A 14,985-nucleotide genomic window follows, 5' to 3' on the forward strand; every position below is an offset into this window, starting at 1 on the left:
GATTTCTTCAAATATCTTTACTGTGCTTAACTCTTTATATTTTGTACTGAAACTCCCAGGACACAAGTTTCATTCTATTGCTATTGTCCTACAGGTCCCTGAAACTCTACTCTTTTTTTATTCTTTTTTCTCATTGGTCTTCACATTGAATAAGTTCTATGCATCTATCTCTCAAGAACATTGAATATTTTCTCTGTCATCTCAATTCTGCTATTGAGCCTATACTGTGATAATTTTAAAAAAAAATACTATTGTAGCTTTTAGCGCTAGGATTTCTAGGTGGTTCTTCTGTATATTTTCTATTTTTTTGCTGAAGCTTCATTTCCCATTTGTTTCAGAGTGCTTGCCATTACTTCTTGGATATTTTTATAGTAGCAGTTTTAAATTCTTTGATAATTTTAACATCTATGTAATCTCAGTGTTGCTCCCTATTGTTCTTACCCATGCATGCTGAGATTTTCCTGATTCTTCACATACTGAGTAGTTTTGGATTGTCTTCTGGATATTTTGAATATGATGTTATAAATCTCAGATTCTTGTTAAATCTTATGGGGCATGTTAATATTTTTGTTTTCGTGGACACCTGACCCAGTTGGGTTTGGGTTATAAGTCCTATGAACACTGACCTTTCATGTATTTTTCAATTCCTCTTTGAAAGCAATTATTTAAAAATTATTGCTAAATTATTTTTTAAAGTATTTTTCATATTTGTCTTGTGTGTGTGCTATAGGCAATGATATTTCCCTTAGCTTAGTCCTCAATATCTTCTATGTGCTGGGATTTTTTTAATCAGATGTATACATTTAAAGTTCTGAGATGAACCCTGGAGTTCATAAACAACTTTATGGAATCAATTTCCCAAGGTTCTTTCCTCTCTGCTCTCTCTCTGGTAATTTCTAGTTCCCTAGGGCTTGTCTATTTGGTATTTCAGGCCAGAAATCTTGGGTTTTTATATACCTCCACTATGCTGTACACTTCCTGTGACTGTACTTGTGTCCATGACTGAGCAGCACTAGGACATGGAGAGACAAAGTCACTTAGGGTTTCTCCACCCTCTTTTTGCCATAGATCTTCTGAGAAAAGTGGAAAGTCTATTTCTAGGAGTCACAAACACTTCTAGTTTCATGCTACCACTACCACCACAAACCAGAGATTCCTTTCTCATTTCTGAAATCTTAACTAGAAGATTTTTCCTGGAGCTTTTACTGTTTGCATTGATGACACCTTCTGGGATTCATGGTGCTTTGAGTCCAGGCTTAGTGTATTAGTCTGTTTTCATGCTGCTGATAAAGACATATCTGAGGTGGCAAGAAAAATAAGTTTAACGGGACTAACAGTTCCACATGGCTGGGGAGGCCTCAGAATCATGGTGGAACGTGAAAGGCACTTCTTACATGGGGGCATCAGGAGAAAATGAAGTGGAAGCAAAAGCAGAAACCCCTGATAAAACATCAGCTCTAGTGAGACTTATTCACTATCACGAGAATAGCATGGGAAAGGCCAGCCCCCATGATTCAATTACCTCCCACTGGGTTCCTTCCACAACGTGTGGCAATTCTGGGAGATAAAATTCAAGTTGAGATTTGGGTGGGGACACTGCTAAACCATATCATTCCTCCCCTGGCCTCTCCAAATATCATGTCTTCACATTTCTAAAGCAATCATGCCTTGTCAACAGTCCCCCAAAGCTTTAACTCATTTAGGCATTAACCCAGAAGTCCACAGTCCAAAGTCTCATCTCAGGCATGGCAAGTCCTTTCTGCCTATGAGCCTGTAAAATCAAAAGCAAGCTAGTTACTTCCTAGATACAATGAGGGTACAGGTATTTGGTAAATATGGCCATTCCAAATGGGAGAAATTGGCCAGAACAAAGAAGTACAGAACCCATGCAGAGCAGTCAAAATTTAAAGCTCCGAATTTACCTCCTTTGACTTCATATCTCACATCCAGGTCATGTTGATGCAAGCAGTGGGTTCCCATGGTCTTGGGAAGCTCTGTCTCTTTGGCTTCGCAGGATACAGCCCCACTCCTGGCTGCTTTTATGGGCTAGCACTGAATGTTTGAAGCTTTTCCAGGAGTATGGTACAAGCTGTCAGTGGATCTACCATTCTGGGGTCTGAAGGACGGTGGCACTATTCTCACAGTTCCACTAGTCAGTGCCCCAGTAGGGACTCTTTGTGGGGCCTCTGATCCCACATTTCCCTTCTGCACTGCTGTAGGAGAGATTCTCCATGAAGGCCCCACCCCTGCAGCAAAAGTTTGTCTGGGCATCCAGGCATTTCCATACATCTTCTGAAATCTAGGTGAAGGTTCCCAAACCTCAATTTTTTACTTCTGTGAACCTGCAGGCTCAACACCACGTGGAAATAGCCAAGGCTGGGGGATTCTACCCTCTGAAACCACAGCCTAAGCTTTATGTTGGCCACTTTCAGCCATGGCTGGAGCAGCTGGGACACAGAACACCAAGTCCCTAGGCTTCAAACAGCACAGGGACCCTGGGTCTGGCCCACAAAACCACTTTTTCTTCCTGGGCCTCCAGGCCTGTGATGGGAGAGGCTACCATAAAGATCTCTGACATGCCCTGGAGACATTTTCCCTGTGGTCTTGGGGATTAACATTAGGCCCCTTGCTACTTATGCAAATTTGTGCAGCTGGTTTGAATTTCTCCCCAGAAAATGGGTTTTTCTTTTCTATTGCATAGTCAGGCTGCAAATTTTCTGAACTTTTATCCACTGTTTCCCTTTTAAAACTGAATGCCTGGCCAGGCGCAGTGGCTTAAGCCTGTGATCCCAACACTTTGGGAGGCCACAGCAGGTGGATCACCTGAGATCAGGAGTTTGAGACCAGCCTGCTCAACATGGTGGAACCCTGCCTCTAGTAAAAATATTTCAAAAATTAGCTGGACATGGTGGCAGACACCTGTAATCCCAGCTATTGAGTAAGCTGAGGCATGAGAATTGCTTGAACCCAGGAGGTGGAGGTTGCAGTGAGCCAAGATTGTGCCACTCCACTACAACCTGGGCAACAAGAGTGAAATTCAATCTCCAAAAAAAAAAACCTGAATACCTTTAACGTTACTCAAGTCACCTCTTGAATGGTTTGCTGCTTAGAAATTTCTTCTGTCAGATACCCTAAATCATCTTTCTCAAGTTCAAATTCCACAAATCTCTCAGGCAGGGGCAAAATGCCACCAGTCTCTTTGCTGAAACATAACAAGCGTAACCCTTGTGTCAGTTCCCAACCAGTTCCTCTTCTTCACCTGAGACCATCTCAGCCTGGATCTTTTTTTTTTTTTTTTTTTTTTTGAGACAGAGTCTTGCTCTGTTGCCCAGGCTGGAGTGCAGTGGCGGGATTCAGCTCACTGCAAGCTCCGCCTCCTGGGTTTACGCCATTCTCCTGCCTCAACCTCCCGAGTAGCTGGGACTACAGGCGCCTGGCACCTCACTCGGGTAGTTTTTTGTATTTTTTAGTAGAGACGGGGTTTCACCGTGTTAGCCCGGATGGTCTCGATCTCCTGACCTCGTGATCCGCCCGTCTCGGCCTCCCAAAGTGCTGGGATTACAGGCTTGAGCCACTGCGCCCGGCCTTGGATCTTATTGTCCATATCACTATCAGCATTTTAGGCAAAGCTGTTCAACAATTCTCTAGGGAGTTCCAAACTTTCCCACATTTTCCTGTCTTCCTCTGAGTCCTTCAAACTGTTCCAACCTCTGCCCATTACACAGTTCCAAAGTCTCTTCCACATGTTGGGGTATCTTTTCAGCAATGCCCCACTCTACTGATACCCATTTACTGTATTAGCCCGTTTTCATGCTGCTGATAAAGACATACCCGAGACTGGGAAGAAAAACAGGTTTAATTGGACTTACAGTTCCACATGGCTGGGGAGGCCTCAGAATCATGGCAGGAGGTGAAAGGAATGTCTTACATGGTGGCAGCAAGAGAAAATGGGGAAGAAGGAAAAGCGGAAACCCCTGATAAACCCATCAGACCTCATGAGACTTATTCAATATCACAAGAATAGCGTAGGAAAGACTGGCCCCTGTGATTCAATTACCTCCTCCTGGGTCCCTCCCACAATATGTGGGAATTCTGGGAGATAGAATTCAAGTTGAGATTTGGGTGGGGACACAGCCAAACCATATCACTTGGGTATACCAGAGGGAAAAAATGACAAACTCATTGCTGGTTCGGTATTTCCTTGGTTTCTGGTCTTCCTTAATCTGATTGCTACTGTTTGCTTTACAATATCCTCAAATATCTGCTTGATGCATTCTGTCCAATTTTAAAGCGATATTCAATTAAAGAGACAGGGCAGGATGTACTCACGCTATCTTATCTAGTGCCAACAGTCCAGTTCTCTTTTAATTGTGCCTGGTCGCCTGTTTTACTTATCCACCTTGTGTTTAAATCTTAATTATTATATATTTAATTCCTAGACATTCTAGTTGATCTCTTTCAACTATTCTTGATCTTTTTATTAGTTTCATCTTTGATTCTTATTTTGAATTCATTCTTTTATTTTTTAAATATATTAAAAATATTTATATTGTGTATCTAATAAACAGCAACTCTATTTCATAGTTGCTATTTCTGAAAAACCTAAAATCATCTTTGACACTTTTTGTTTTCTTGCACCTCAATATCTAATAGGACATTAATCAGTTGCCTTTATCTTCAAAATACATTCAAATTTCACCAATCTTCACCAAGTTAATGGCTACAATCTCATTAAGGGAGGGTTTATGTATATGAATGATTAAGGCAGAATTATTTTCAAATTCTACTGTTTGGTACTGATGGAGAAAAGGTATTTTTCTTATTATTATGCTCTATGAGATATATTTTTAGTGAATTGTTACACAGACTATTTTGATGTTCACTTCTTTGGGGTCCCAGATATATGTGGATATTTTTATTAGACTCTTCCTTTATGAGGGCTCTGGTAATCATCCTTTGTCCACTTGACTCCAATGTGGACTTCAAAACAAAATAAGCAACCTGGATTTAGAAGATGCCCATGGAGAGAGAGAGGGGGGGGGGGGGGAGAGAGAGAGAGAGAGAGAGAGAGAGAGAGAGAGAAGAAGAAGAAGAAGAAGAAGAAGAAGAAGAAGAAGAAGAAGAAGAAGAAGAAGAAGAAGAAGAAGAAGAAGAAGAAGAAGAAGAAGAAGGAGGAGGAGGAGGAGGAGGAGGAGGAGGAGGAGGAGGAGGAGGAGGAGGAGGAGGAGGAGGAGGAGGAGGAGAAGGAGAAGGAGAAGGAGAAGGAGGAGAAGGAGGAGGAGGAGAAGAAGAAGAGAAGGAGGAGGGAGGAAGAAGGAGGAGGAGCAGAGGAGGAGAAAGAGGAAGAGGAAGAGGTGGGGGAGGCAGGGAGGGAGGGAGGGAGAAAGAAAAAAGTCAAAATAAGGTTTTGATTGCATCTTTTGATTTCTTCCAGTACACAAAATATTTTCTTAGTCTTCTCAATTGCTTAAAAATAACTTGAAAATAATATTTGGTGGATATAGACAGACAGATAGATATTGCAGTATATATACTGTAGTCAGAAAGAGTAGTTTAGGAAATTACATACTGATTGAAATAGAATTCTATTTTATACATTCTTAAACATTCTTGCCAGCTTTTGTTGATCCTGGTGGGCTTGTCCTTTGGGCTCATTAGTTTGTTAAGATTTGAGGCGTGGGTTTATACTTTGAGGTGCAAATAGATGGAATGGGTTATGCTGGGGAAAATTCAAAATACATAAAAGGTTTGAAAAGACTATCTATGTAGCATCTGGACCAGTTATGTCTTAGGAGTGAAGGCAAAGCTCTTGCAAAGAATAAAGTGATTCTTTTGTTTAGTGTTTACTTTGATCGTCATTGTTTTATGTAAATAACTCCCAGTAACTGCAAACAAATAAAAAGTATTGCTAAATTCTCAGATGCTATCATAACAAAGTATATAAATATAGCTGCACTTCTAGTAACATCTAAATATATAGGCAAGATGTATTAGTTCATTCTCAAACTACTATGAAGAAATACCTGAGACTGAGTAATGTATAAAAAAAGGAGGTTTAATTGATGCACAGTTCCAATTATGGTGAAAGGCACCTCTTCACAAGGTGTCAGGAAAGAGAATGAGTGCCAAGTGAAGGGGGAAGCCCCTTATAAAACTATCAGATCTCATGAGAACTCACTCACCATCATGAGAACAGCATGGGGGAAACTCCCCCATGATTCAATTATCTCTACCTGGTGTCGCCCTTCACACGTAAAGATTATCACAATTCAAGGTGATATTTGAGTTGGGACACAGAGCCAAACCATTTCACAAGATGATCAATTAATGGCTTTCAATCGTCTTGAAACTGAATAGGAAATAAAACATGTAATATTGGCCTTTTGAACTCATTAATTTTTCAAATGGGATCTCTGATGCAAAAATGGTTATTAATCACTGTCTTGGAGCCAACATTTGGTGACATAAATAATTGTGTTTTGTAAATGAGCATCTGGACCCCATAATCTTGGATGAAATGGTTGCCAGACCTCAAGGAATATATCTGTTCCCCTGGTATGCAAGCAATTGTGACCACAGGTGATGCTGGAAATACAGACAGTCATCAGAGAAGCCTAAGACTCTGCAACTTGCACAGTTCAGAGGGCAGCATCTAAAGTTTCTAAGGTGTCCCCAAATCCTGACTCCTTCTGTTGTTGCTAGGAAAGTTGCCCAGCTTTATCTAAATACATCCAAGTAAAGAGGGTACCAGGCTAAGAAGAGATGAACTGAGAAATTCTATTTTTCTAGTACCACTTACCTCTTTTCCTGAATTGTAAATAGATAGGCAAAATGCCAATATACATCAGGAAAGGTAGACACTGAAACACAAGGTGAACACACCTTATATTCTCTGTAACTGAAAAAGGATCAAGGAGAAGGAGAATTAGGAAGCTAGCTCTTTTGGAATACATTGGAACAGCAACAAACATGCTAGATTAAGGAAATTATTTTAAGGTCTCAATGTAATGTCTATTTAGGTCTATTCAGCCTAAGTCACAGCTCAGGCATCAAAAGCAGGATTGTGAATGAGATAGAGCCAGGAATCAGGAATGAAGGGAGGACTTGTTTGGGCTTAGGATAGATGAGGGTACTGGAGAACAGTATTTTCCTACTTTCCCACACTCTGTGCAGTATGTTTGTTGATCACAACATGAAAATAAGATGTAGAGAGAATGGGACCCTGGTCACTATAACATATATGAGTCTGATGTTTGTAGGACAAACAAAATGGTAGTTTGGGGAAACTCTGAGTTAGCTAAGAGGACAAAAGTGCTTTGGAACCCAATAATTTCACAGTTGTAATGCCCTGAAGGTATAACTGAAGGATCTTCTTTATAGCATTCCTGCTATTTAGTCACTCAAACTTTGCTTGAAAACTTATATTCTAGAGAGCTTACTATGGTGTGAGAAAGATTATTTCAAGTCTGGGCAATTCTCCTTATTAAACCATGCTTTCCCATATCAAACTAGATATTTATTTATTTATTTAGAGACGGAGTCTCACTCTGTCACCCAGGCTGGAGTAAAGTGGCACGAACTTGGCTCACTGCAACCTCCACCTCCTCTGTTCAAGCGATTTTCGTGCCTCAGCCTCCCAGCTAGCTAGGAACTACAGCCATGCATCACCACACCCAGATAACTTTTTGTATTTCTATTAGAGACGGGGTTTCACTATGTTGGCCAGGTTGGTCTCGAGCTCCTGAACTCAAGCAATCTGCTCCTTTTAGACTACAAAAGTGCTAGGATTACAGGCATAAGCCTCAAACTAGATTTTTAAAAGATTCTTTTGCTTATTTATAACATTTCTAGAAGAAAATGACAAGACTTGTATAATTCTGAGACACATTATGCAAAGAACCAATAACTATAAATACTTGGCTTAGGGTGAAGAAGATCCAGAAAAGAACATGATGCTTTCTGTTTGAGTTTTTCTTTTGTTTTGGTTCTGTGTTTTTGTGTGTGTGAGTTTTTAAAACCACAAATACCAGAAACTATTAACAGGAAAGTCCTAAAAGGAAGAGTTTCCTTACATCACACTAGAAGTAACCTCTACAAGGACAAAGACTTTAAGCTGTTTTTTCCTTTTGCTTTACTGTTAATATCTAGAACAGTACGTAATCCCTGAGATGCTCAGCATACATTTGTTGAGCAGATAAGTCAAATTGCCTAATGAGTGAGTTAGTGACCTCCCCATCACTGAAAGTACGCAAGGATGATGTTGATACCTCACATCTTAGTGGAGAAGAGCATCACTACATTTGGAGCAAAGTGTTCGCATTTGAAACGTCTAAGTTTCAGCCCTGGCTCTACATGTTTGAGCTTGAACAATTTAACTGAAAACTCTGATGACTAATTTCTTCATCCAAAAAATGGTGATAATAAATGGAACCTATCTCATAGGGTGTTTGGATGACATTAACTATAAATTGTTTATCACATTTCCTGGCACATGATAAATACTCGTTCAAAGTTATACAGGTCTTTATGAATTATATAGGACTAGCCAAGATGAACTCTATTTTCATTTTTAGGCTTATGTTTTCTGAACTATAGAAGAGTTTCATTTTAATGATAACTCTCAAAAGGCACCTTGTCTTATCAATTATATTTATGTCACTATGGATGAAATTATTTCCCAAAGTCTCCTAGTCCATCTCCTTCTCTATACAAAGCAGCCTGGAATGTATCACAGTTTCTTTCTCTCAGGAAATCTAGAATACTTGATGGCATAACATGTCATTTCTGTTACTCATCTTGCATGGTCTGAAGTTCTAAGATCCAGTACTGTGAGGGGCCATTCTCAAATGTATCCAATGCCTTCTCTGCCTTCTGTTTTCAACTCCCTGAAATTAAGGCTGCATTTCCCACCCTTAGTGATGCAAGGGGTGTATGTTTAGGTTAATTTCATAGGAAAAACAAAGGGGAGCTGAGAGAAGATTCAGGAGAACCAAGAATTGGATTATTGGTTCATGTGTTTTTCTTTTTCTTATAATCAAGGTAAAATATTCTGGAGAATTTGAGGAATAAGTCTGAAAATCCATAGATGCCTGTGGAAGAGAAAACTATTCCAGCCTGGGCTACAGAGCAAGATTCTGTCTCAAAAAAACAAAAACAAAAACAAATATATATATATATTCAAAACTATTATTATTTTTTTTGTTGTTGTTGTTGTTGAGACAGAGTCTCGCTCAGCTGCCCAGGCTGGAGTACAGTGGCATGATCTCGGCTCACTGCAACCGCCATCTCCCAGGTTCAAGTGATTCTCCCGTCTCATCCTCCTGAGTAGCTGGGATTATAGGCACCCACCATCATGCCTGGCTAATTTCTGTATTTTAGTAGAGACGGAGTTTCACCATGTTGTCCAGGCTGGTCTTGAACTCCTGATCTCAGGTGATCCACCTGCCTTGGCCTCCCAAAGTGCTAGTGATTACAGGCGTGAGTCACTGTGCCTAGCCTCAAAACTATTATTATTTAAATTCCAGAAAATGGCCCAAGTGAGAAGAAATAAGTAATGATGGCTCCGCAAGGATCAGGAGATTTTGGAGGTGGCAGCTACTATGGCAGCAGCAACACTTTCGCTCTGGAGAACCACATAAACATGGAGAACACTAGCTCATCCTGAGATATAACTCAAGATATTAAGACCTTCTTTGGCAAGTACAGCAGTGAGATGCTTTGAGGTTGACACTGTTTTGTGTGAACCTCCTCCAAACACTTGGTATCAAGTAAAGAAGGAATGGCTTCAGAACTCATTACCTTTCCTGAATTAAATACCTTTTATTCTGAGAAACAGAAGAGCAACCACAATGCTCAAATATATCCAAGGATATGAAATTTTATGTGACATCAATGACATATATTCTGATTTGAACAGGATATCTGAAAGAAAGAGTAGAAAGACTTGGTAAGTACAGCAACAGAATTATAAGATTACATTGTGCATGGAAGGTTACTGCTGAAGAAGTAGGAGCCACACTTAAGGTCCCCATTGCACTCCATGCTATAAACTCTGAGCCCAGATGAGGGTTGTCAGTCAGTGAAGCTGAACTAGGGGAAAGAACAGAGTTTGGGAGTTATTGTGTCAAGAATAGAACAGTATTGGATGAAAGGATGAATTCCTACTTCTGTTCCTACATTCTAGTGGACAATCCACGAAAGGAGGGAAATTATAGAACAGAGCCTTGGATGCCACAGTAAATGTTGAATTTGGAAAACTCCATAGTTGTGAGACTGGATCAGAAGTGCCACTGGTGAAATTTTAGAAAGTTTAAAGAAAAAGTAAGAGCTCTAAAGTCACAGAAATAAAACTAAGAAAGACATCTGACATTCAGTGTTTAAATTCCCTGTAGGGAGTTCCTGTGAGACCAATTTAACAGAAAAATTCTCCCAGAAGAGAATATCTAATATCCTGATCAAAATGTAGAAGGAAGGAAGGAAAGAAGGAAGGAAGGAAGGAAGGAAGGAAGGAAGGAAGGAAGGAAGGAAGGAAGGAAAGAAGGAAGGAAAGAAGGAAGGAAGGAAGGAAGGAAGGAAGGAAGGAAGGAAGGAAGGAAGGAAGGGATAGGGTCCAGCCCTACTGGGCCTGTGGGATTTTCTCTTCATGTGTGGAGATGAGAGAGCATAGAAATAAAGACACAAGACAAAGATATAGAAGAAAAGACAGCTGGGCCCGGGGGACCACTACCACCAAGACGCAGAGACCGGTAGTGGCCCCAAATACCTGGCTGCGCTGTTATTTATTGTATACAAGGCAAGGGGGCAGGGTAAGGAGTGTGAATCACCTCCAATGATAGGTAACGTCATGCGAGTCACGTGTCCATCAGACAGGGGGCCCTTCCCTATTTGGTAGCCGAGGCAAAGAGACAAAGGGAACAGCTTACATCATTATTTCTTCTATGCATTTTTCAGAAAGCTCAACGGCTTTAATACTTTCACTAATTCTGCTACTGCTATCTAGAAGGTGGAGCCAGGTGTACAGGGTGGAACATGAAAGTGCACCAGGAATGTGACCGCTGAAGCACAGCATCACAGGGAGACTTTTAGGCCTCTGGATGGCTACGGACAGGCTTGATGGATATCAGGCCTTCCACAGGAGGTGGTAGAGCAGAGTCTTCCCTAAGTCCCCCGGGGAAAGGGAGACGCCCTTTCCCAGTCTGCTAAGTAGTGGGTGCCTTCCCAGGCACTGGCACTACTGCTAGACCAAAGTCTGCTAAGTAACAGGTGCCTTCCCAGGCACTGGTGTTATCGCTAGACCAAGGAGCCCTCTAGTGGCCCTGTCTGGGTGTAACAGAGGGCTCACACTCTTGTCTTCTGATCACTTCTCACCATGTCCCTTCAGCTCCTGTCTCTGTATGGCCTGGTTTTTCCTACGTTATAATTGTAGAACAAAGATTATTGTAATATTGGAATAAAACGTAATGCTACAAACTAATGATTAATAATATTCACATATAATCATATCTATAATCTATTTCTAATATAACTATTCTTATTCTATATATTTTCTTTATTATACTGGAACAGCTTGTGCCCTCAGTCTCTTGCCTTGGCACCTGGGTGGCTTGCCACCCACAGGAAGGAAGGAAGGAAGGAAGGAAGGAAGGAAGGAAGGAAGGAAGGAAGGAAGGAAGGAAGGAAGGGAGGGAGGGAGGGAGGGAGGGAATGAGGGAGGGAGGGAACAAGGGAGGGAGGGAGGGAAGGAAGGAAGGAAGGAAGGAAGGAAGGAAGCAAGGAAGGAAAGGAATTGCTGAGTGTTGATAAAGCAGGTAATTCCTCAAATTTCTCAAAGTTTAGAAAATCAGGAAAGTTGAAAGTCAACGTTTGCCCATCATTTTCTGCCAATTACTAGGGATTTGGAGAGTGGAGTTTTAAGATCCTTGTATATAAGATATAAAAAGAGACAAACATGGGTTCCCAAATAATGAAGGAGAGATTGGGAACAGAAAAACCACAGAATTATACAGGCAATACCTCCAGAGACTGGGATTTTCAGATACAGAACATAAAATAAATATCTTAGTGTATTTCAATTTAAGATGATGTGAAGTATAGCAGGCTAACCTACTAAATTAACACCAGACTATTAGAACCTGAGGCACACATGGATTCTAGAAACAACAACAACAAAAATAACATGTAAAAATAGCACAAATCCATTGTCAAGGCATCCCCCCTACTTGGCTATCACCATGACTCAATTTGCTTTCTTCATTTTTGAAAGGCTTCTATTTGAAATTTTAAAAATAAACAGGAAAGGAGCATGAGATCTGAGGTTCTAGATTCACACCTTACCTTCAACAACGCTGATTACTGTTGGTCAGTCCGGGAAACCTAAATGGCTCAGAAGGGAAACGTGGGATTAAAAGGGAAACCAGAAGTAATACTCCCATGAAGTGGCGCAGAAAACTGAAATGGTGAGTTGATTAAAGGAGTTTATTTTGGGTCACAAAGGGACCTAAGCACCTGAAATAGATGGGTTTCTGCTGAACAGAAAGAAAAAAAAAAGTACTTACAGTATTTATTTTATCAGCTTTCTAATTGTTCACTCATGGCTGTTAAGAGACAGGATATTTCCTTGATATTAAGCCTCTGTGAACTGGATCCAGTTAAATGCTTACCTTCTTCTATTCAGAGTAATCTAACAACAGAGGTAAAATTGATCTGAAATCACATCCAAAGACCGTCTGGTAGACACCAGTGATGTCTCTCAGGGAACATTCTCCTCCTTCTTCTTTTTTGGGAAAACATCTCTTGAGAAATGAAACTAAAATAATTCCCTGTCTCTGTGTTAAGCAATACTAGGACCAAACCAGTTTCCGTAATAAAGTACCCTTGTGACATCATAATGTTTAAATCAATATTAACTTTGCATATTGCTTTGTTTTGTAAAACTATTGCACTGGCAATATTTCATTTCAAGCTCAAAATAACATATACTTTATCATTTCCAAATGAGATAAATCAATGGTCTTGAAGGTTAAGTGATACCCAAGGTCACAAAGCCCAAAAAAGGTGAATCTAGCACTCAAAGGACATAAAAACTTTGGAAGCCTTAACATGCTATACAGAACAAGGCTTTTCCTTTAATGATTCTAATATCTTCCATTGTTTAAAATAACTCCTTAGCACCTGGTATTTTCCTTGTCCCAGCAACTTAATACATTTTCAATAGTGCATGTCTACAGCAGTTCATAGCTTATAAAACAACCTCACATTTATTATTCCACTTAATTTTCTCTTTAGTTGGCCACATTGAAGAAGGACATGAAATTTTATGTGGCAATTCTTCCTTGATAAAACCAAGCCACAAGCACTCACCTGATATGACAATACCTGCCCTTTTCTCTTGACCAGTGACTGGGTTGTAAAAGCAGCAAGTTACAGGACCATGGGTGCTATTTTTTAGAAGAATGGTCATCTTCAAATGTAATAATCCAGCTCCATCCTGAGAGTAAGATTTTGATGAATGTGGAATTACATTCCCACTGCTGTCTCTCCATGCCATCTGGGCTTGTGGGAACCACCCTCCTGAGGTACACTCCACCACAAACCCCTCTGTGCCGAGAACCTGAACATTAATCTGCACATCCAAGCCTACAGCTGGAAAGAAGAGAGAGAAATTACATTATAGTTATTGGTGTGGACTCAAGAATTGAGAAGTAAATCAGTCTTTTCATTCTCTGTGCCCTATATATACCATAAGTGTAATGGGGGTGGCCACAATTAGAACAAGAATAATACTTCCATCCAAATCCAAGCTAGCAAGACATCAAAAATATTATCTATAAAAGAAAAGACTGATAATTGGGACTTAACTGTTGTTCTTCAAAAGACCACATGTAAAAAGTGAAAAAAAAGTCACAGCTAGGAGCAGGCACTTGCAATACATCTGGAAAGTAGCATCCAAAATATATTAAGTACTATAAATCAATAAGACAGATAAACTTTGTGTTTTCAATGGGAAAAATATTTGAAAAACCATCTCATTTAAAAAAATATCCAGGTTACCAATAATTATATGCAAAGATGTTCAACATCACCAGCCATCAGGGAAATACAAAGTAAAACTTTAATGACATTCCACTTCACCCCACCAAAATGTCTTAATGAACAGCACTGGCACTGACATTACCAAAGACTGGAGAGGCTGTAGAGCAACTAGAGCTCTCCTATATGGCTGGCTCCAGGACTGTGAATTGGTTTAACCTCTCTGGGAAATTGTTAGTATCTACTGAAACTGAGCATACGCCTATGCTCATGACCCAACACTTTCACTCCTATTTATAATACATAACAGAAATGAGTACTGATGTATACAAAACAAAATGTTCAAAAATATTCATGGCAGTATTAGTCATAGTAGCCCAAAACTGAAAGTAACCCAAAAGTTCATTCACAGCATAGAATACAAGGAAAAACAAAGAAGAAATTTCTGCCACTTACAACATAAACGAATAATGGTAAGCAACTGCACACATATATGTGTGATTCCATTTATATAAGTTTTAGAACAGACAAAACTAATCTATGGAAATAGAAGTTAGAATCTCAGCAAGAGAAGAGTGGTATTGACTAGAAAGAGGTAAGACAGAACATTTGGATATATTTAATATCTTGATCTGAGGGGTGAATTTGTGGGTGTCCCTATATGTAAAAATTTATTGAGCTGTGCACTTGAGATTTGTGCACTCCATGTATATAAAGTATACTGGAATACAAAAATAAAAATAATTTAATCAATCCAAGCCACAGCCAGATTCAGCTGGGTGCCCCCATCTCTCAACTGGCTATTTTGAAATTTGCATCGTCATTTCTTAAGCATATAAATTGAATCAAGTTATTTTGGGGGCATAGAATTGTATAAGTGAAAACAATTTAATAAAAATAGAAATTACGTGTTTCAATTTTGGGCTGCCATTAATGGCAAGGTAATTGTGACCATCT

General features: G+C 39.9%; 1 protein-coding gene and 1 long non-coding RNA gene across 3 annotated transcripts in view; one reads left to right on the top strand and one right to left on the bottom strand.

Moving 5' to 3' along the window:
* Positions 1 to 14,985, top strand: part of LOC144333520 (uncharacterized) — a 174,915-nt gene that overhangs the window by 77,382 nt on the left and 82,548 nt on the right. The gene's annotated exons all lie outside the window — the stretch shown is intronic.
* Positions 1 to 14,985, bottom strand: part of LOC106998463 (selection and upkeep of intraepithelial T-cells protein 1-like) — a 215,810-nt gene that overhangs the window by 13,563 nt on the left and 187,262 nt on the right. For both annotated transcript variants that reach the window (XM_077957855.1, XM_077957863.1), the window contains 3 exons: positions 13,360 to 13,641; positions 9,817 to 9,921; positions 6,800 to 6,898 (listed from right to left, as the gene is read on the bottom strand). In XM_077957855.1, coding sequence (XP_077813981.1) covers positions 13,636 to 13,641 — 6 coding nt within the window. In that variant the 3' untranslated portion in view covers positions 6,800 to 6,898; positions 9,817 to 9,921; positions 13,360 to 13,635. The remainder of the gene's footprint in view (positions 1 to 6,799; positions 6,899 to 9,816; positions 9,922 to 13,359; positions 13,642 to 14,985) is intronic.

This window comes from Macaca mulatta, chromosome 1, assembly GCF_049350105.2.
Source record: "Macaca mulatta isolate MMU2019108-1 chromosome 1, T2T-MMU8v2.0, whole genome shotgun sequence".
Taxonomy (NCBI): domain Eukaryota; kingdom Metazoa; phylum Chordata; class Mammalia; order Primates; family Cercopithecidae; genus Macaca; species Macaca mulatta.